Genomic DNA, 24223 nt, shown 5'->3' with positions numbered 1-24223 from the left:
TTCAATTTGGATGCCAGGCAGTACTTCCTGATAGTTAGGACTCCAAGGGTATGGAATGGGCTTCTACAGGAGGTAGTTGAAGCTCCATCAGGAAGGGCGTTCAAGGATAAGCTGGACATGCACATGATAGGTATTTCATGAGTGGAGCTGGCTGAAACCAGGGGTCAGACTAGCCTGGGAGTCCCCTTCTGACTTGCTTTGTTTCTATGTTTCTACCTTGCCCAGGAAAGGGAAATTGGTCCCTTAGTCTAAAATTGTTTGCATCACCTGCGTCCAGGCCTGGCTTCTGTAGGCGTGGTGTTATCACAGCTGCCTTCAAAGGGGCTGGCATCACTCACTCTCTCTCTCTAGGGCGCACTGACAGCCTCCTGGACCCAGGTGCAAACCCCTTTCCTAGATCTCCCAATAAGCCATGCTGGGCAATGGTGGACAAGTGGTGGGCCACACTTGTCTAAGCACCATATGTCCACATCATTGGGCCATAGTAACTGAAATTGAAACAAGATCAGACAGCTCTGGACACCTCTGCCAATGGAACCAAGACAACTGTAGAGTCCAAATCGGAGTGAATCTGAGTGATTTTGCCCTCGAAGTGTCTTGAAAATTCATCACAGTGGCTGCCAAGGGCTCACTGGTATCTCTTTTGGGACCAGAATATAGAAGTCTCAGAATCATCCAGAACAGCTTTTCTGGACGGCACTCTGAGGACGCAATGCAGGTTTAGTCATCTTCACCACCATGGAACAGGGTCAGTAATGAGCACTAAGCCATATTTGGTCAGATTCGGCCAGAGTTTTCTTCTAACCGAACTCTAGCCGCCTCCCCACCTACTTCATCTTCCTTAGCTCAGATATATACCATGGAGCAGGTGGAGCTCTGTGATGGGAGAGATGGGATTTGGGAGTGATTGTGTCAACTGCCCGGGCCTTCTCTGTATTCCATAAAGAGACCTGGGTTTCAACAGTAACACCTACCATGCCAGCCAGAACCCCCTCCCCTCCCCCGAGCCTTCTGGAAACCTGCAGGATCCATTAGACTCTGAGGGTGGAGCAACTTAATGAGTCCTCCACCCCTGCAGAAGGAAGAGAAAGCTGAAAGTTCAAACTTCAAGAGGAAGTAATCTGTCCTTGACAAAGGGGTAGTTGTCAAACCTCCAACCACCAGATCACCATCGTTCTGCCCAGTCACGGAAACCAGGTCCAGAGTGTGTCTCTTCTCATGTGTCAGGCCCGTGACATGTTGAAACAGCCCCATGATTGTCATGGCTACCATACAGCCCTGAGTTGCCCTGAACAAGAGAGCCTTGGAAGTTGATAGCACTCAGGACCAACATCCTGGGAGTACTCAACACCAGGTTGGAGACAACCTCTGTCAGCTCTGGCAGGGAATCAGCTGGTAGCAGAGTAGATGGTTAACCAGCACAATCTGTAATCCGTCTCCATCACCCAACACAAGGTAAAGACACTCACAGCCTGGACTTGAGTGAACAGGAAGCCTGGAGAGGGCGGTAGAATCCCTATGAACCACAGCAGCACCTCTCCAGGCAATGGTGGTGCTCTACCGAGTACCCAGGCAGGCACAGCTGGGAGTACCCCCACCCCCACATCTCTCCCACCCAGGTCTCAGTGATATAGGCCAGGTCAGCATTTTTATCCATGATTTAATCAGTGATATTTTATGTGTCAACTTAGCATTGAGTAATAACACTACCAGGAACTCAACACCAATTTTGGTGTTCTACTAAATGCCCCTTATATGTAAAGTTTATATATTAAATCACGCAATAACAGCTTTTCTGCCAGGTTAGTTCCTCGAGCCTTTTTCAGTGATTGTTATACGAAACAAAAGGTCTTGGGTAGAAGCTGGCAAACCAATCAAATTGCACATACGGGAGATTACAGAAGCATTTAAATCATTTAAATATCAAATGTAATGATACTTACTGCTTGGTTTTCCATTCGTGCAAATATAACATTCAACATTTGTGTAAGAGTAGCCTTGGCTGTGGTTTGATTTATGAGATTTTTGCTTGCAAGGTAGATATTGTAACATGTTCTTACAGCTTGTAGAACAGTCCCTTCATGAATCTCTATATGTTGAGATGTTACTGCTGTTAGCAAAGCCTAAAATACACACATACACACAATGTTACGGCCACTGTCAATAAACATTAAAAAAATACTATATGCACATCTAATTTCAATGCATACCACATTGCCCTGGATCACATGTATACAGTGTTAGAATGCTAGTGGAATATTCACTGTTGCTATTCCAACAACATATACAAGCACACTTAATGGCCCAGTTTGCATGATGACTGCAGCCCTCTGTGGGTTATATAAGCCATGGTGGGGTTCAGTGCATGCTATGTTGGAATATGTACTGCCATTTTGAATATTCAGGCTATGGATGTCTGTCACTGTGGTTTAATGTAATGCCAAAAAATGGCAATGGTGGGTTGTTAAAGTGGTTAACAAACTATCTACAACCCTTAATTAGCCCATGGATTGAGGGTGGTGTGTTAATCATGCTAACAACCCACCCACATCATGCTGAGATGTAACAATAAGCCAGAGTAATTGATCACTGTGGCTTGAATATTTGGATGCCATGATATGTCACCATTAAGCAAACCAGATAACAGCTGTGTAGGGCATGTACGCAGCTGCTTTATTCTGAGCCTGTCACATTTGAATGGGGCTTTCAAAAGGTAACACACACTCTTTTTATACATTTTTCATACTGATGATCTTATTTAATGATCTTATTCATTAAACATTTATTCCTGTATTTCCACTGAATTAAAAAAGTACAAGTGGAGCTATTAAAAGAAAATGATAACAACTGAAATATTAAATCCAATGCTCCAGACAAACTGAAAACAGTATGGTTTAAACAAGTAAATCAAGGTATATAACATTCAGATCAATGTGACGCAAATATGTACCAAACAGGTATTTTAGTTATAACAAATCCTATTCAGTTTGGATAAATAGTTCAAATTCAGCTTTTTCCCCCTAGTCCACTCAAACATTCCAGCTGCACTTATTTCAAAGAAGCCATCGTGTGGAATGAAAGGTTCCAGTCAACAAGCATTTTTCTAATTGATACCTGACTTTTGATCAGTCAGTTTTGAAAGAAATCCCCTCAACCTTTTAACTTTACAAATACATTTTCAGTCTCTGTGTGAAGTTTCTCAATCTATACATATGACAAATGTTGACAAAGTGAAATGCAGCAATCATTTGGTAAAAAGGGAAGGGAAAGGATTCCTGAAATTAATTCCTTCATCTTCTGACAAGGTGATTACTTCTGATTGGAGTTGACAGCTACAGTCATCTTTCTGCTGGTCCACATGCAATGAAGTAACACCAGATTAAAGTATTAAATGCTTTTAGTTTCAGCTCTTGTTCAGTCTACTTGAAGCACAGCATACTGTCTTGTGCCTACAACACATTTCAAAAGCAAATTCTGTGCTTTCTTAGAATCTGTTTGCTAACAATATGCTGTTGGTTACCTTTATAATTTGCAGTTGAACCCCTTCATCTGTCTGAGGACCTTGGAAGCAGCCACATATTGTTTCAATAATTCTATCAATCAATTTTTTCCCAGGAGTTGTACTATCTGGAGCATTGCCAGTCAAATGTCCATAGGCTATAAGTTTCTGAGAGCAAAACAAAAGAACAAGTCTGAACAAACAACACATTAGATCTTGTACTGTACCTTATAGTGATGTTAATTCTTATCTAAAATATCCTATTGTAGCAAAATATATTTTTAAAGGCTGTGATAATTAATTATGTAGATAAAATCAGAGCCATGTAGGAACTAGCAAGACATTGGTACATTTCCTCTTCTTCAGTTCCTTTTCCCATGAAATCTGAACTGGGCAATTAAGGTAACCATTTCTTATAGTTTGTTTCCAAATGATACTCAGAAATTATAGTCTGAAATGGGTTTCTGCTTGTGATTTGGAATCAAAACTATTGCTATACCATAGTTTGACTGCTTTGAATATCAGAGAAAGATCATTGTTACCACAAACCAGAATGCACATAACAGTATTAATATGTATCAGGAAAGAGGGGAAGATGTGCATAAGGGAAGGTGTCTGAATTTTGTTTCTAACACCCAATGCTGCTTTAGAATGTTTAAAAACAAACTAAAAATAATGGAATAGTTGTGGCAGCCAATGGAAGAGGGCTCGACTGATCAGTCCCAATTTGAAAACAAACATTTCTATTCATTTCTAGGATTATTTTTAGAAGTGCCAAAGCCTCATTGTGCAACTGGCAGGTCCCATGAAGCACGGCAGGACCTGTGGAGGCAATGTAGTTCAGCCAAGATATTTGAACCAGGTTACTGAAAATCCCAACTATGGACAGTATCCTATACTGCTGCTATGCCTTGCTAGTTCTGTTGCACTAATGGAATAAACCACTAGCACAACAGAAACTAGCCATTCCTGAAGTAAACATGGGAAAAATGGAAATGTGCATTTCCAGAATGGAGATGGTCAGTGCAGCTTTCTTCAGTGAGCTCTGCTGACCCGCTCCATTCCAGAAAGAAGCATTCATTTTTGGTTGTTTAAGTAATAGCTTGTTTCTCTTGTGCTAGTACAGTATTCCACCAACATGGAGGGACTGTAAAAAACTGTCCTACATCACCTGATAAGGTTTCTTACCAAGAAGTTCTGTTTTTATTATGCAACATATTTTTCCAAGCTGAAATATTATAAAACAGTTTAAACCATAGTGATTGAAAATTAAATACTATCTAAGAATTGCTATTGCTTTTCTTCATTCCTTATGATAAGGATATCACAAACAGCAAATTAACCACATATAATTCAATACAGACCTGCAAACAATCTAATGATGTGCTAACAATTCTGGGACACTTGGATTGGCAAGCCAATTCAAATGGTAAGAAGTATTTGTCTGCTTCAATAAAGCTTGTCTTTGATTTCACTGGTGGAAGAGTGCTTGAACCAGGCTTTGCTTCTCCATGAGGAGGACTGAATAAGAGGAATAGTGTTAATAGTATACATTTTTAAATGAACACAGAATTGTCTACAGCTGATCACCACATATTTATGCTCATGTTCAGTTATCAATATTGAGTTAAAAGTTTGCCTTCTCATTTGAAACTAATATTTAAATAAAGACACAAATTAGTGAAAGTCAACTACCATACAATGGCAAAAGTATTAATTTGCTATTAACATAGCAGAACCTAAAATTACACCAGCCTTGCGAGGCAAATCTATCCTAACAGAATCAGCTAACTAACTGAATGTTTGTTTGTTCTACTTTGGATGCATAAGAGTATTTTTCCCAATATGGATAAAGGGAAATGAACATTGTTATTTTGTATAAGGATGCATCTTAACACTTAGAACTTAATATACGTACCATCACTACTTGTGAGAAAGAGAGAAGTCACATATATGCAGTGTACAAATGTAACATTTATTTGGTTCACTGCAAAAATAAACATGGTATATATTGGCATATAAAACAACCCTTGAAAAGAAAAATAGCAAAGCAAAAATTGGGGGTCACCCTTATACACTCAGCATATATAAACAGCCCAAAATATTGACCTTGTTTTATATGCAAGTCACCTTACATGCCAATATATACACTATTTTTCTGAAACATACTTCCTGGTTGCTTGTTCCATAAATTATTACCATATATATTGGTGTATAAGACAACACTTGAAACCAAAAATAGCAAAGCAAAAATTGGGGATCATCTTATATGCCCAACATATGACAAACAGTCCCAAACAGCCCAACATACAGTGGTGCCTCGGCTCATGAACAGCTCAGTTCATGATCAAATCAGATCCCAAATAGAAATTTCAGAAAAATTTTGCCTCAAGTCGCGAACTCCGCATTGAGCAACAATTGCAATTGGGCCGTCTTCCCTGCACGAGTGCGACTGCGGTCATGCTCGGGAGAAGATGACCACGATTGTGCTCAGGGAGGTGGGGAGATGGCCACGATCATGCCTGTCTTCCTAGCCCAAGCGCGACTGTGATCGCACCCGTCTATGGATATGGTCATGGTTGCACTCATGCAGGGAAGATGGGCATGATAGCAGTCGTGCGGGGGGGGGGGAATGGCTGCAATCTTTGTTGTTCTTTGTTACTTTGTTGTTCTTTGATAGGGCCTTCTAGAAGTTTGTCTCAAATAGCTGGAAATCTACTTCTGTTCATTTCTGATTTAAGTGTACAAACAGAAGTGGCTTTACCCAATTTCCTACATCAGGCAAATCCACATTTTAAAAAAAGATTATATACATCCTTTATTCTTAAAATAGACTTTGAACACCAGAATAAATTCAGTTACCCCTGAAACAGTAACAGTTTTGCAGGCAAGGCGAGGCAAGGCAAATCCAAGCCTATTGCAAAATTTCCTTCATACTAGAACCTCACAGGGGAATGCATATGCCAGAAGGTCAAAATATGACGAATCAGCGAGTTCTACACATGCAGACTGCTCTGGAGCTGAGTGAAGGCTAATCATAAAGGATTAAAATGGTTTTCTTCCCAGAGGGTGTTCAAAAGCTTTATGCTGTCTTCACTAGAAGGTTCACTGATTTCACAGTGTGCTCACACTCTCCATTTTTCCCTAACTGTAATTTAAAGTCTAAGTGATTAGAATGAAAAAGTGACACTCCAGAAATGTAAATAACTAAAATACATTTCCCCTTTGCATTTGTACAATACCGTGGAAGGTTTTGATACCCTTCACGTACAGCATGTCTCTATGTGAGCTTTCTACATTCCAGACATTTATTTATTTATTTTTTAAAAGCTTTTTATATGCCGCCCCCTTGCTATATAGCCTCGGGACGGCTCACAGAAATAAATAAATACAAAACAAATAACAATTACAATTAAAACCCGGAAACACACTGGCTGCACAATTAAAACCTATAAATATTAAAGATTATTAAAATATTGTTTGAATAAAAAGGTCTTGGCCTAGCGCTGAAAAACAAAGAACGACGGTGCCAGGCGGACCTCTCTGGGGAGCACATTCCACAGATTGGGCACCACCACAGAGAAAGCCCTCCTCCGGGTACTTTACTTCCTGATATCTCTCATGGCATGGTAGTTTAGCACTAAACAAGTAGCTTGAGAAGCCTCCCCTTAAAAAGTTACAATGAACAAAAGACCTAATTGCTGGATGAACATGGTTGCACTGTAAATAAACACAACAAATAGGTGAAAACAATTCATGCTCAATCAAGAAAAAAGGTACCTTCTTTTTCCAGTTTCTGCTTTTATTTCCTCTGGAAAAAAATAAAAATAAAAGCCTGTTTTACAAAAGATACAAGAATGCTAACATATGACAAGTTGCACATTTAACATGTAACTTTTATTTAAGCATTTATTAATATAATTCTGCATTTCCAGTATTGCTGACCAACCACAGAACACATACTTGTACCACATGTACTCTAAGTAGACTTAACAAAAACTGCTAATTGTCCCCCCACAACAGATGGTAAATATGTATTGAACCTTGACAACTCATAAGGCATAAGCATTCAAGGGAAGAATGGAAAGCCACCTCTGCTCTGAATAAGGCAAGTGGTCCAATAACTAATCCGTGTTATATGATTTTACTGATGTTCCTTAAGAAATCTGGCCCAGTAGGAGAATAAGGATATGGGGCCTTTCATCTCATAGTGTTCTCCAATGTCTGAACTTAAGTGCATTTTTATTTTTTAATAAGGGGATTTGAGGTAATGAGGAAGAGGGAGAAACATGAGAAAATAGGAACAGTTAGCAAAAAGAAGAAGAGATAAAACAACTAAGTTGTGAGGAGAAAATATTGAGGCTAGGAAGAAACCCAAGGCACAACAAAACAGCAGTCAAAAGCAAACTGACAAATGGCAGGAGCTCTATTTATACTAAGAGGGAAGTGGGTGGGGCTCCACCAAAAACTGTAGGCTTAGCTAGAAGAATCTTCCCAAACTGAGGCACTGCGCAGGCACAGCACCCATGTGTGTGATGCACAGAGACCACAGAGAAAAATTACCTTTAACACTCACACACTACCCACATTGCTCACCATAGCCATACAAGACATTGCTTATGTCTAGCTATTCATACATGCTGATCAAATGCTTGATACAGCCTTAATTGAAATAATATCTGCAAGGAAATTGAAAAGCTTGGTTCTTTTAATCAATTCTTAAGAAGCTGTGCCAGTTAGTAGGCAGCTGTATTGTAGGATCATAATGACTTCCAATTATGTCTTTTTTCTGCTTGCACACTTTCCTTCAAATTGTCTTTGTAATACATGATAGCAATTTGTTTGATAACAAATGAAATCCAGCATATTTTGGAAAAGTTTAAGTTGTTCCAGCAGTGAACTATTTACCAAAGTAGAATCATCAATGGCTATTTCATCATAACTAAGGCAAGTTTATATATTTCACAAGAAATACTGAGCTTAGGCCAGACCTTATACTACATCCAAGCTCTCCAAGCATTGTATTAGATAGACAGACAGAAATGCTTTTTGTGTCTGAAGAAGACTCTGAGATCTCCTGGACTAGTAGTCAACTAAAAGTCTTGCAAACAGGTTCCAGTCATTTTTCAATGCAATGTTCTATTCCTCATATATGGATGAAGCAGCCTTTTTTATTTTCCAAATATCAAATTAATCCTAAACAGTATTCTAGCCCAGAGCCTAGTGCAAAAAAATGAGTGCTGCTTAACCAACTGGAAAGAGTGCCTATACTGCCATCAAATGAAATTGAAACTTAAATGGAAACTTGCTAAATAAGTCCAACAAAGTCACATTTCACTTCAAAAGAGGATACTTCTCTTTTGAGAACTAGTAAAAGATGTGGGAACTAGTAAAAAGGAAATTGTGAGGGGTAGTCAAGATAATTAATTCTTCCCAAAATGCTTAGAAATTTCTCAAAATTGCAGTAACCACGGATCAAGAATGGTAACACCAAATACAAAAGGTGATGCAAACATGCTGTTCCAGCAGTCCACCCTAATGAGAAATGAGGCCTATAGATTGAAGCTTTCGGAGCACACTGAGGATTCACCAACAAAATATCTGAGACCTTGGGAAGAGCTCTGTTCATGAGGAGTTTTTTACTTACAAGAGGTTAGAGATGTGAAGGCCAAGGGAAGAACCCTTGAAGAACTCAGTAAAATAGCTCCGTTTCTCTGTGTAGAATCACCATATCATAATATGGAAGAAAAATGTGCTCCTTGACAGTTTGGGCTTTGCTCTACCAAGTCCTATGCTTCTGTATGTGTTTTGTTTAGATGTTGTAAGTGGTCAATTAATGTAGTTCTAATCTAAAACCCACATGTGAAAAAAGAAACACTGTAAGTTATTCCATAACTGTCAGCAGGTGCAAAGTAACAGTATTTGGGTTATCCCACTTATTTTTTAAATTAATGTTAAGACTTGGATTTACAGAACTCACTGCTAGAGTTTTTAAATAACATTCTCAATCAAACCTCACTACTAGGAAATGCTGCTTCAGCTATAAAGCCTTTGAACTGCTGCCAGTAGAATAAACCCTCTCTACATAAAAGAAATGCAGTATCCTGGTTCCTGTGGCATAGGCAGGGGATTGCCACTATCACTGGAGACCACCTTTCAAACTGAACAAAAACTAAGATGTTCATTATTATTTACAACAGTGAATAAAATGTCACTCTTCAAATGATAGGCTGAGATTACTTAAAGATTCTTAAATTAAATATAGTTGTTCAGCAATCTGAAGATGATGCTTCCTCAGCTTTCCCTATGGGTTAAATTTCCCTAAATTCCATCCTACAAACAGAAACAGATATAGGAATTTTCTTAAACTTCTTTACAAATAAGAACAGATGCTATTTTAGGAAACTAAAACATGTTCTACATTAATAGATATAAAAAGCATATATAATGTTTTGCTCATAAAATTATCATGCTTGGTACTTCAAATTTAAAACCATACAGTGGTACCTCGGCTCACGAATGCCTCAGTTCATGACCAAATCACAAACAAAAATTTCATTAAAATGTTGGCTCAGGTTGCAAACTCCGCAGTGGGTGGCGACTGCGATTGCGGCCATCTCCCCACCCCTGCAAGTGGCGACCGAGATCGCGCCCATCCTTCCTGCATGAGTGCACCTGTGATTGCTCCTGTCTTTCCTGCATGAGCGCATCTGTGATCTCAGCCGTCTCTCCCTCCCCCAAGTGTGCCCGTGTTCGTGCCTGTCTTCCCCCCCCCCCGCAGCATACTGATGATGGGTGCGTGCAGGGATGACAGGTGTGATCGCGGCCGTGCTGGGGGAGGGAGATGGCCATGCTCGTGCTTGGGGGGTGGGGAGATGGCCGCGATCTTTGTTGTTCTTTGTCACTTTGCTTCACAGTTTTCTGATAAAGAAAAAATAGTTACAGAACAGATTAACCTTATTTACACTGAATCTTATGGGGAAATTTAACTTGGTTTACAACCAATTCAGGTCACGACAAGAGTCCTGGAACGGATTAAGTTCATGGGCCAAGGTACCACTGTACTTTATTCAAATTTGTTACTATAAATATAGTAACTAAATTTTCTGTTAAAAGTTTTTAAATGTGATGATAATTTTATGAGCAAACCAAATTATACACAATTTAAAAAATTGCTTTACATTCCTAAAGCAGCTCTCCCAAACCTGGTGCCATTCAAATGATCTGGATTTCAACACTCAGCATTCCTGCTGTCTGAGGCTGATAGCAGTTGAAGCAACACCATGACCTCAGATCTGTAAGGAGCACAAAAAATCCCCCACACCTGCATTGCTTATATTTAATTTTCCCCCAACATTCCATTATTGACTGAAACACCTCAGGGATTTTATTTTTCTGGCATGGGTTCAAAATTTCTGGAAATTCTGCTTCCCTTTTAAGAAGCCCTGCTCTACAGCATGATGCTTCTTAACAATGATTGTTCTGATTTGCCTCTTGAGGCTGTAGTTCTCTGCAGCTAAACAGTTGCTTAGCCTTGTCTTAGAGGCAAGTTTCTCCTCTTCCAGAAAAGCCTCTGTAGCCATCTCTCCTGATGAGTCCTACTTTTCCTGGTTTGCCTCCCATTTGGCTGCTGTTGCTATAAAAAAGTATTCAAGGGCTTGAGATACAGGTGAAGAAGAATCTGCCACTGAAATGTCAAGGCCACTGGATCCAAAGATAAGCCAGGAAGTGGCTGAAAATCAGATAGTTTCAAAAACTGTGGGAAAGTTTAGTAGGCAAGCAATTGTGGAGGGGACAGACCTAACTTATCATCATTAATCTGAGGGTACAGCACCGGGTTAAGAGGGTGGACCAGTTGAGATGGGTCAGGCACTTCAAGTGATCAGTTCTAAGCAGGAGGATCTGCATTGACTTTTGCAATAGTTTAAAGCCAGCTTTAACATAATAAAACATTTTTGTCTCGGTCTGCTTAGAAGGAAAAGGAGAAAAGCAGTGTCTGCAGGAGCTCTAGCTCTTCTGAAGAAGATTCCTCTAGCACAGACATTACAGGCTCATGGAGGCTAAGGTTATCAACAGTTAAATGATAGTCGTGATCACAGTATCTTACCTCCATGCCTCTGAATTTCAGTAAATTCTAAAGCTTTAAAAAATCAATACGTGCACAGGATTGTAATCATGCATAAAAAGCTGGCTTAGATCATGTTTAAATTCTGCTAACTCACAAGAAATGAACCTCTTGCTTAAATATTCTGAATGATCGAATTTAAATGTTTATTTATTAGATTTATATCCCACCACTTTCTTTTTTCAAAGAACTCAGAGCAACTTATTCTTCTCCTCTTCCTCTTCTCAATCTTATCCTCACAACAACCCCGTGAGGTAGGTTGAGCTAAAAGTCTGTGACTGGCCCAAAGTCACTCAGTTAGTGTCATGGCTGAGTGGAGTCTACAACCTAGATCACCTGAGTCCCAGACTTACACTGTTAACCACTATACCATACGGGTTCACAGCTTTATCTGTCAACTAATGTTAGATTTTTATCCCTGTCACAGAAAAATAGAGCATATGTGACCTTGATACAGAACCAGAAACTCTTTCTCTAGTCTCACAAAGGAGGTGAAAATTCTCACACCTTGATTCTGTGGATTGCTTATGCTACAGATGTTAAGTAACATACAGACATTTCATGACGTATGAAAGTTCAGTGTTCAGGGATAGTCTTGGCTTGAGGACTGCCAAACAGCATCTATAATTAAACATAAGTGTCTGCACCCCCCTCCCCCAAATAAACTCTTTCCATAGCGCATGTGTTCTATAGAGAAGAAGGAGAAAAATAACTGATAAAGCAAAACTCAGCTTCACCAGAATTTTCTTCCAGTAGATAATACTGGTCAAGTGCAATAAGCCTATGTTCTGAGAACAAGCTTTGTCAGCCTAAACAACAAAAGGATCAAACCTGTTTTGCAGGAAAGTCAACTAGAGAAACTGTGTCTGCTGTAAACAGACAGTGGAATAACCAAAAAGAACAGAGAAAGATACTGTTTGCATATGAAAAGAACAGGGTCAAAAATTTTAACAAAAAATACACATCCCATCTTTAAGATTTCTTTTAACAGTATTGAATAAATGCTGCCCAGTTGACGCAAATAGCAATAAACACCTTGCCACTGCAACATCTTGCACCCTTATATGTCAGAACATCCTACAGAACAGTGTATGGGGTGGCACAGGGGGTTCCACCTCTTGGTGGGGCAGGGGTATCCAACAGAAATTGACATTCCTTTCATGCATGGAGTACTTTGGATCTAACCTATCTTTTTGGGCAAAACAGTGCTCACTTTTATCAGGAAATGAAAGTATCTTTTTAATCCCTATCAACAGTATAAGGATCCTTCAAGAATATTATCAGGAGTGGTCATCCTCACTGGTGCAGTTTTTATTTATTTATTTTTATTTATTTAAAACATTTCTATGCTGCCCCCATCGCAACAAAGCCTCGGGGCGGCTCACAACATAATTAAAACATATAAATAACAAATAATACACATTAAAGATTAAAAAGCCTGGTAACATCTCAGCTAAAATTTTAAAATCCTATAAATACATAATAAGTTAACAATTAAAATAAGTTTTAAATAAAAAGGTCTTAGCCTGGAGCCGAAAAACAAATAACGATGGCGCCAGGCGGACCTCTCTGGGGAGCGCATTCCATAGGTGGGGCGCCACTGCAGAGAAGACCCTCCTCCGGGTACTCACCCTCCTAATATCATTCACAGAGGGTTCCCGGAGAAGGGCATCTGTTGCTGATCTCAAGGGGCGGAGGGCATATATGGACACAAGCGTTCCTTTAGATAACCAGGTCCCAAGCCGTTGAGGCTTTATAGGTCATAACTAACACCTTGAATTGGGTCCAGACTTCAATTGGGAGCAAGTGAAGCTGACGGAGAACTGGGGTTATATGAGAACAACGCCCAGTCCCCGTCAGCAACCCGGCAGCTCTATTCTGAACCAACTGAAGTATCCGGACCGTCTTCAAGGGTAGCCCCACACAGAGCGCGTTACAGAAGTCTAATCAGGAAGTTACCGACGCGTGTGTCACTGTCGCCAGGCAGTCGTTCTCCAGGAAGGGACACAGCTGATGGATCAGCCGAAGCTGAAGGAAGGCAATTAACCAATCTTAGCCTGTGAGCTTTACAGTTCTATGAAAGCACCTTCTTTAGATGGCATTTCACTTACTTAAAAATGTGATAAGTTTGTCAAGCTGCATTTGTAGTTTTTTCCCTCTCATGGTGCTGAGTAGGGCCAGGGCTTCTGACCCAAATTCCTGCCATCCTCATCCTCCTTTTCTCTTCCCATTTCTTTTTGTTCTGCCACCCTTTCCACTTCTAACTTTTCCTTCTTAAGCTTCCTACAACGGATTACGGTCTGGAAAGGTGAGAGACTAACAGGTGCCACAGCAAAGCCCTTTAAAATAAAATGCTGCACTATGCCATCTGCCTCTCTGATTTCTCTTCTGGCAACTCCTTGTGTCCTGAGAAGGGGAGGGTGTGGCTATCTGGTTGTCTGAAGACAATTCTTCTTCTCCAGAAATCAACTAATTACAAGTTTGACATGAAGAACTATTTCTATAATTCATTTTGGATGTCTGTCACATCTTCTGATACGCAAAACATCATTGTCTAAGAATGTGTTAATGATTTTAAACAAGTTGAATTCATGCAGCAAAGTTTGTTTCCAACTAATTGCCATAGCTTTCCCCCATTTATTAGATGAGATTTATTCCACAGGCTCAAATGCAGGTATTTTAAGGGATTAATTCTGAGTTCAGGAAAGTTTTATCCCTAAGTTGCCTCATCTGGGTGCAAAGAACTACCTGTATAATTGAATTCTATGTAACAAGTCACAGTTTACTACTTCAGTCTCTAACAGTGATCTCAGGTGGTGAGTGTTGATAGAATTGGAGGAAAACAGGGCTTCTGAGAAACAAGATGAAAGTATTAGCATGCTCTGAGTTGTGTTTACAGAAGTACAATAAATATTTTTAAAAGGAAAATCTATGAGAACAGAACGCTTATGATACACTCCAAACTTACTCATCCCAAAACAAACACCCAATTCAGAAGAAAAAAAGGAACCTTGATATCTATCAGAAATACAAGGGAAACATTTTACAGATCAATGGTATAAGCCAAATAAATGTAACATAAGAATTTCAAACTTAGAAAGCCAGGTTAAACCTACAAGTGAATTGTTGATATAATGGTTCTTGGGCTAGCTTATATCTCTTCATCTATCTATCTATCTATCTATCTATCTATCTATTTATTTATTTAAAACATTTCTATGCCGCCCCATTCGCCGAAGCCTCGGGGCGGCTCACAACATAAAATTAAAATATAAAACATTCAAATATACAACAAATTAACAATATAAAATAAGTCGCCCTGGCCAGATAAAATAAGCAAATAATATTAACAATTAAAGTGACGTTTAAATAAAAAGGTCTTCTCCTGGTGCCAAAAAACAAATAACGATGGCGCCAGGCGGACCTCTCTGGGGAGCGCATTCCATAGATTAGGCGCCACCGCAGAGACGGCCCTCCTCCGAGTACCTACCCTCCTAATTTCTTTCACGGAGGGTTCCCGGAGAAGGGCCTCTCCCGCAGATCTCAAAGGGTGGGCGGGCGTATATGGATGTAAGTGCTCCTTCAGGTAACCAGGACCCAGGCCGTTTAGGGCTTTATAGGTCATCACCAACACCTTGAATTGGGCCTGGACTTCAGCGGGAAGCCAGTGAAGACTAGAGTCATGTGAACATAACGCCCAGTCCCTGTCAGCAGCCTGGCAGCTCTATGTTGAACCAATTGAAGTATCCGGACCGTCTTCAAGGGTAGCCCCACGTACAGCGCGTTACAGAAGTCAAGGCGGGAAGTCTACCAACATCTACCAACAACTTGGTGAAAATGATTTTTTTTTAAAAAAATCTATGTTCCTAATTCATTCCCAAATCATGTGCAGAAACTTTCTAGGCAGGTTAAAAAAACGTGCCAACAGCAGTTACTGCAGGTAATATGGCAAAAGTAAATCCCTAATAAGAAATTCTCATACACACTAGTCGAGTAGAAAAATATGTTCCATGTCTACCCCCAGTGGAGCTAAAAAATAAGAGGCTGCTCTTCTACAGCAATTTTAACTGAGCAATTTTAACTTCATTACGAGCTCCATATTTTTTCTTTTGAGTAGTTTTATTTTCCTCAAAGCCAAAAGCAGCTTGGATGGATGGGTTAGTGATGCTGTTTAATCTTTACCCTCAAGTTAATTCTTCATAATAATGCTCCATGATACTATTTTTTTTTTTCAGTTGTAGGTAGGCCTCTGCAAGTAAGAAAAATGCAGCAAGAGCATTAGAGGGTTCACTTTAAAAAGATAAGTGGAGAAAACTAAACAGTTTCTCTCCACCTACCCCAGTACCTTCCCATTATCCATCTGTTTGGCTTTAGAGGGTAATGAGCCTCAGAAGACAACAGAGATTAAAGGCTGTTTTCTGTTGAGTAGCAGAGCAAACATCTTTTTGGTAATAATTCTTCAGACACGTTTGTTCCATACATGAAAACATCATGAAAACAAGCTGTGTGGTGTGGTCTGTTGAACAATGAACAGTATTCCCAGGAGACTATCAGGATCACTGTGAGATACTGTCTACCTCAGTCTACCAGATGGTACCTCAGTGTCCTTCCCAACATAAACTGTCTTGTCTTGGTGGGGCCACCTAATAAGAAAGAAGGGGATTAGGTGACGGATGTGAGGGAACAGACACAGATGCGAAATGATTATTTTGCCTCTGTGTTCTCTCTAAAGCAGGATGGAGGAGATCTACATGGGGGACCAGATGAAGCTGGGGATTTAGGGGCACAGATTAGAGTCACCCCCCCCCCCAAGAAGTCAAGGAGCTCCTCAGGGCACTGGGCATTACGAAGACATTGATGGGTTACACCCAAGGGTACTTTGGGAGTTGGTGGGGGTACTCTTGTGTCCATTGGCCTCCATTTTTGAGGCCTCATGGAGAACGGGTGAGATTCCAGAGGACTGGAGAGTGATGTCAGAGGTCCCAGTTTTCAGAAAGGGTAGTAGAGAGGACATGGAGAATTACAGGCTGGTTAGCCTTATGTCCATTCTAGGAAAGAAAATAGAAAGGCTCATAATAGGGACAGATCTAGTAACTGTAGACAGGGAAGGGAGGTTGGAGGCCACGTAACAAGGCTTCCACAAAACCAGGTCCTGCCAGATGAAACTTGTGGAATTCTATGACAAGGTTTTGAGGTGGCTAAATAGAGAGGATGCAGTGGATGTGGTTTGCCTGGATTTCAGCAAGGCCTTTGACAAAGAGCTGCATGATATCCTGGTTGAGAAATTGAGGAATTTTCAGATAGCCCAATGCACCGTCTGATGGATTGGGGCATAGTTAACAGACTGAAAGCAGAGAGTAACTATTAATGGGGAAACATCGGGATGGAGGCTGGTGACAAGCGAAGTCCCCTACAGCTCCTGGGACCGATCCTGTTCAATCTTTTCATCAATGACCTGAAAGAGGGGGTGAGCAGTCTGCTTATCAATTTCGCAGATGATACTAAAATGGGGGGCAGTGGCCACAACCGAGGAGCAGGTACTCTGGATCCAGAAGGATCTGGAAAGAGTATGGAAGTGGACAGGGGGCAACCAGATGGCGTTCCATGCAGATAAGCGCAATGTCTTGCACTTGGGGCATAGGAATAGCTGCCATAAGTACAGGTTAGGTGACAAGTGGCTGGAGAGCAGTACTTGTGAAAGATATCTCGGAGTACTGGTTGACTGCAGGCAAAACATAAGTCAGCATTGTGACACAGTAGTCAAGAGGGAAAATGCCACCCTTGGTTGCATAGTCAGAAGCATGGCTTCTAGATCAAGAGAGGTATTACTGCCACTCTATATGACTCTGGTGCATCTGCAACTGGAATACTGTGTTCAGTTTGGGTTCCACATTACAGGAAGGATATCGCCAGGTTGGAATTGGTGTACTGTAGGGCCACAAAGATGGTGACCAGATTGCAGGGAAAGCTGTACGAGGTGAGACTGAGGGAACTGGGTCTTTTCAGCTTGGAGGAGAGGGGTGCCACATGGAGGTGGGTTGAGACCTGTTGTCCCCTGTGGAGGAGTGTAGGACGCATTTTGATGGAGCAAAGCTCAAGGAACTAAGATTCAATTTGGATGCCAGGAAGTATTTCCTGATACTTAGGACCCCTAGGGTATGGAATGGGCTTTCATGAGAGGAGGATGAAGCCCCATCAGTGAGGGCGTTCAAGGATGTACTGGCCATGCACGAGGTAGGCATGTCATGAGCAAAGCCAGTTGGAGCCTGGGAGAGGGTCAGACTAGATGGCCCAGGAGATCCCTTTCTGAATTGTGTTTGCAATTCTAAAATGTATTATTACGTTGATCTGTCTTTCACAAGTGTCCAAATGTGCTCTTGCACCTATCTAGTATGTATTAGTCTTGCCTAGTTAATTTCCTTGTATGTTTCAGTTGTCAAAGATTGCTGAGAAGTAAAGAACGTAACATGTCTAGAAATGGGAAAAGGGAAGATTGCATATACGTATGAAGTTGTCAAATGAAACACAACTAGGGTTAAAAAAAATGGCCAATGCAGTTCTCAAATATCTGCCTCTCAGCAACATGATCCTATTGCTTTGAAGTGCTAAAATGACCCTTATTGTTCCCTACACCTTTTCAACACTTTCCAAAGTCTCCAGTTACTCCAGAAAGGGGAGATATTGGCTCTGTACCATCTCCACAGCTCCTTTTCAGAGCACTTACTGCAAGTGCCTGATATCTGTAAAAAAACCAAATAAATCTGCAAATATATACACAAATGTAAAAGCTGGGAAGTAAATGGAAGGGAATTCTACATTAATTCTACATAAATTTAAGGGATGGGAAAGAAATGAAGAGGAAAATTATGCACCTACATTAACTATTCCATTACTGCATGTGTACTAATTTCTCCTCCATTTCCCTCGCAGCTATTACATTTCAGCCCAGTCTGAAAAATCGTGCAAATCTTCCTGACAGAAAACAAAAACAAAAAAATCCTCCCCACTCCCACAACTGCATTGTGGCATGCTGGGATGCAGCCAATGGGGCACTGGCACTCGGGGTATTTCTTTACAGCTCCCACTTCCTGTGGAGATCCATTCATTCTATCCTGTTCAACCTCCTTCTCTGTATTTTTAGAAGTGTTAGGGACACAGAGGAACTATAGCAGTAAGTACTCTAGAAGAGGGTGTGAACAGTGATGTGGATGCGAAAAGCCAGTATCTTCCCTTTCTGAAGTAGCTGAAAATTTGGGGAAGTGTTAAAAAGGTGGAGTGTCAGTTCAACGTTTGAACTGGTAGGATCACACTACCAAAGGTGATATTATCCTCCTATTCTGGGGCATCATTTTTATCTACTTCCTCACCCCCCCCCCGACTCCTTTAAATTAACTCAGCAATTAATCCCTGGAGAGTGTACAAATTGGCCTATTTGTAGCTTTGCCTTATTAATTTTGACATATGTTCCCAAGTCCACTTTGCTTTGCCCTTTGACAGCTGAAACATACAAGGCAATTGACCAAGCAAGACTACAAATAAGGGGCAGCTGTAAGAGCACAATTAAAAAAAAAAAGCACATATATTGCTGAAACAGGTGTGGAAAAGGGCAACCAAAATGATCAATAGCCTTGTACACCTTCTCTAAGAGCAGTGGTGTGCAACAGAAACATTCCCAGTGCTTTAAATTTCCATTTAATAAGTTCACTAGTAACAATGAATGGATGCCAACCTATTAGGCAAACTTGCCAGCTGCAAGTTATAGATGAGTAGTTGTCAGCCTATCATACACAGTTCTAATGTACTGATGAAGATTTTTCAGTACCTTTGTTCTTCCCTGACATTTAACTCAGCTAAAGGAAGTACATGGTATTGTCTTTAAAGTTTTGCTAGTACTCCAATATAAAATTCTGCATTCTATAACATTTAAATCACATTAATTATTATTTAATTCTGCCCCATCCAAGTATTTCAGGTCAAATACTTGTGAAATATTGGTACAAAAAGGGTTACTCTTTTCTTTATTCTTTACTAAATAAACTAAACATTCTAAATTAGATTACACTATGGCATCAGAACATTCTCCAATGAAAATTAGACTATGCATATAAACGTGAGTTACACAGGAAATTAAGTTAAAATAATTTGCATAGGAATCATTTCCAGAAAAAAAATCAATTCAAAATTTTCCAAAACCTAATTCATGAGAAAATGTTTAAAAAAATCTGGGCCCATCTAACTTAGGAAAAAGGAGATAAGGGTAAAGAAACAATGCATGGTGTGGGGAAAATGGACAAGGAGACTTTTCTCCAACCTGTCATGATGTAAGACTCTAAGGTCATTCCATGAAGATGATTGGCAACCAATTCAGCACAGGTAAAAGGCAGTATTTCTTCATATAGTATATAATTAAATAATGGCATTCACTACCCTAAGATGTAATGATGGCCATCAGCCTGATAACTTTAAAAAAAATGACAGGTAAGTCTATTGATAACTATCAGTCATGATGGCTATATTTTAATTCCAGTTTCAGAGACAGTATGTATGTGTGTGGTGGTGGTGTGCTGCATTTGTGCCGATTGTGGGCAGCTGGTTGGCCAGTGTGAATGTATTCTTCACAGGTTTTTGGTCTGATTCAGCATGGATCTTCTTATGTTGTAGAGACTACTCTGACTCTCATTAACAGTATTGTAACATAACCTTCAAACTGGGAAAAGAGAGATTAAAATACTACACAGTTACTGATCTCTTTATTGTAAAATAGAAGAATATATGGAATATGAAATAGCACAGATTAGAGGAAAGAGTTTTAAACAGCACAATGGCTGCTTCGTGCTGTGGCTGCACTATCATTAGTTTTATTCATTTATTTATTTCTATACTACCCCTTAGTAAGAGCTCTATTGGTTCACAAAAATTATAAAAGATAACCTAAAAACATTAATGTCCAAATTTTTAAAGAATCAAAACAGTTACAATGAGATACTGGTACTTGATAAACTAACTTTAAAATCCCATCAGAGTAGAGGATAGCCTTAATCTCGCCCTGAAAATACTACAATATTGGACCAGATGGGCTTCAATGGGCTTCATTCCACAGCTGCAGGCCCACCAAAAGAGGAAACCCTCCCTTGTTGCCCTCTTTGAAACCTTCCTTGGATGAGGGCCTCAGTGAATGGGTGGGCTCATACTGAGAAAGATATTCCATCAGATGTTATAAACCATCACATTGGGAAAAAGAACTTGCCTCCAGGAAGTGTTTCATTGAAGCATCAGAGGTCTTTTAGAAATCCATTTCAGATTCCAGGCATCATCCCCCACTTGCACCTGTACTATGAAAACTCAGCATAATTACACATTTTTGCATTAAGTTTGAACTACTGTAAGGCACACTGCCTTGATTGTTTAAAGTGCAACTAAAAATACAATAAACCCACTTACTAGAGAGTAAGTTCCTTTGTGACTGCTGCTGAGTAGATATGCAGAAAATTAACACTATAATTTGGGAAACTATTTGACTTCAGTATCTGACTGGGAAAGTATTTTTATTAGTATCAAGGGTTAAAACACGTGTACACAATGTTTAGTGAGTTCTATTACAATCTCTAGGATACATTAATTTTATCTCACATTTAACTAGGTCTCTAGACTGATGCAACCCCCCCCCCCCCAGAAAATGGATGAACATTCTACTTGCAGAGCATTTGCCTCTGTCTCATGTGTTATGGATCCTTCCACACAATTACTGCTTATACCAAAAATGCTACCTTTCATGGACCGATAGTGGAAACATATCTGAAACAGCTAGAATATTTTACCTCCACCCACACAGAAAGCGTTTGCATGTTTTCAGTACAATAGTACATACTGCAACTATTATGCACCTTATGCCAAAGCAGTGGCTAGTAAAAATGTGCAAAAGCACATGCCCCTAAAGGATTGTTACTTGACAGACTGCTATCTATCCGAAGCCTTGCCTAGAAAATGCAGGCATGGCACAAAGAGGGCAAAGGCGTTTACAGGCTCTCCATCTTCCGTTTAACTTTTCTTTAGATGCATGGCCTTTCAGGCCATCCAACTTGCTTGCCATCGCCATGGAGAGGTTCTTGGATCAGGGAGATGCAAGCCTCTTTTTCCTGGACCCACCCACTATCCTACTTCTTCCCTTAGAACTCAAAAGGGAAACCACTTTGAAGGGGGTCAAAAGAACCATGACTGGATCTTCTCTGCAGTCATAGTTCTATCTATGAGCACAGAGGCGGTGTCACAATCCTATGGATCCCCAGATGCTGTCTAGGAGCCGCAGAATTTTCTGTCCATGCTCTAGTATTAAGCTAAATCCATACTGAAATTATTACACTTAATAAAATAACAATGAGTGTTTCAAATGCAAATAAGCATCTGAAAACCTATTCAGTCTTTACTGAGTTAATTTATGATGACAATTTACCAGAGCTGAAAGAACGAAACTCCAAGACATTAAGAACAAGGAAAATGAAAGGACAATATTCTGCCCTTTTCTAATTGTAAAGTCGGGTGTGTGTTGGAGGGGACAACTAATAAATAGAGACCATGGACTTCTACAGAGAGCATGTCCTAACCCAGATGAGCCATAACCACCCAATTTCCAATGTTCTTTTTTAAAAATGTAGAATCCCAGATATGAGACAAAATGTACATAAAGTTTCCATTTTGTGAAAAACCAGCATGCTCCCACCTTTCAAAATTTCAGTGAATAAGTCAGGCAAGAAGACTAAAGTGACAGACCCATTGCCTGGATAACTTTCTAGTTTATTTTAAAGGGTGTTTTTCCCCTTTTGAGATATGTATTAGGTGGGGCTTTTTTTGTCATAGAATGCACCGGAACGGCATTCTGGCACCTTTTTTTGATGGATTTTTCCAAGTGATTTTTCCAAGTGATGGTGAATCGCCCTGTCAGGCGTAGCAGGTCGGCGGCAAAAATCATTAAAATAGTTCATGCGGGCTGCTTGTGTGTCCGTGCTGATTGTGAGGGCGCTGCTGGGCTTGGGACACTGCTCGGCTTGGGATTGGTCATGTGGTCGCACGCTGCTTACTGCCGGCCGCGACCATTATGTTTATGTGTTTGTGGAGTGACTGGCTATGTGCAAAAGGTAAATCTGTTCTTAATTTCAAAAAAAGTTGGTGAATTGAAAATCTTTTTTAGTGTAAAAGTGTGACCCCAAGACATGAGTTCCGGCACTTTTTTTTTTTTTTTTTTTACAAAAAAGCACTGGTGTTAGGGGGTTTCACTAGTGGAGAGCCGATTGCAGCACCCATAGAAAACAATTCAGAAACCCAGGATTTCAATGCAATGGAGGTATGGAGACACTTTGGGGTCCATTGCTGCTCTTGGTCAGTTGGCAGCAACAGCCAGAAGTATCTTTGCCCAGCTTTGGCTAATGTTTTCCCTTTCTGGGAAGGCAGATCTGGCCACAGTGGCCCATGCCTTAAACACCTCTCATTTAGATTAAACAAACTATTTGCAGGGCTTCTCTTGCAAAATATTAGGAAGCCAAAGCTTTTGTAAAACATGGCAGCCAAACTGTAAACCAGTTAGAGAGCTTCAGCTATTGGATGGCATAAAAACAAACAAACAAAACACATAGGTGCAGAATTCTTTGTTCAATGTCTAAAGAGTCAGAATATTAAGACTAATTCAACTAGATCTTCCAGTTCCAACACTAAATTTACTCAAATGTATGCTTCAGTAACAGCCTACTGCTCATATATATAAAGAGACACATTTTGTTTCACTGAAATCTTTGACATCTTTTGGTAGAAATATTCCATTCCATAACAAGGAAAGAGGCAAAGGGCACCATCATATGAGGCTCCCTGTAACTTGTCAAATATTCCAGGTTACAGTCATCCAGTTGAGCATGGGAGGAGCACAGAGGCAATCTTAGCCTATCAAACCACAAACAATCCACACTTCACAACCCAACAACAATCTGTGTGTGTGTTCATGTGTGTTTTGTAGCTAACAATTCGTGGTTAGTGTAGCTAGGTCCAGACAACCTAATAACTCACATAACAACAAAAACGTGCAGTTCAATGACAACCCATACCCAACCATTAACAGTGCATTATCATGTTGCATGAACCTAGTCTGCTCCACAACCAAGCCAGTGTCCAAACTGAACTAGATCGAGGTAACCCTTCTTATCCATAATTCCAGAAACTGAGAATCAATTACATATTCCAACACCTTGCTCAAGAATGGAATACTGGAAATGATCCAAGAATTATCCAATACATCTTGGTTCAGGGATTTTATTTTTATTTTATTTATTTTATTTATTAAAACATTTCTTTGCTTTCTTTTTAAAGGTCTTACCCCCATCTCGTTTAAGCAAAATAGAATCACAACTTGCCGTAAACAAGCATTCATTTCTATCCTCATTTACACAGCCAGACTCTTCCCAGGAGACTTTTATAAGCCAGGACAGGCAAGGGTCCAGCACCTAAGTTGTAGCTGTCATGCCTGTTTATTTTAAAGCTTAAGCCACATTAAAGCTCTGCCTGTTGACATTCTACCCAAAATGTAATCTAATATGACTCATTATTTAATGACCATA

At 40.1% G+C, this 24223-nt stretch overlaps 1 protein-coding gene across 2 annotated transcripts in view; it reads right to left on the bottom strand.

Moving 5' to 3' along the window:
- Positions 1-24223, bottom strand: part of ARFGEF1 (ADP ribosylation factor guanine nucleotide exchange factor 1) — a 94690-nt gene that overhangs the window by 59482 nt on the left and 10985 nt on the right. For both annotated transcript variants that reach the window (XM_044424063.1, XM_044424064.1), the window contains exons 2-5: positions 7280-7310; positions 4864-5020; positions 3521-3667; positions 1944-2123 (exon numbers count right to left, since the gene is read on the bottom strand). In XM_044424063.1, the coding sequence (XP_044279998.1) occupies positions 1944-2123; positions 3521-3667; positions 4864-5020; positions 7280-7310 (515 nt within the window). The remainder of the gene's footprint in view (positions 1-1943; positions 2124-3520; positions 3668-4863; positions 5021-7279; positions 7311-24223) is intronic.

The sequence above is a fragment of the Varanus komodoensis genome, unplaced genomic scaffold, assembly GCF_004798865.1.
Source record: "Varanus komodoensis strain SLA01 unplaced genomic scaffold, ASM479886v1 scaffold14_1, whole genome shotgun sequence".
NCBI lineage: Eukaryota > Metazoa > Chordata > Lepidosauria > Squamata > Varanidae > Varanus > Varanus komodoensis.
This window is presented reverse-complemented; position numbering and strand designations above follow the sequence as displayed.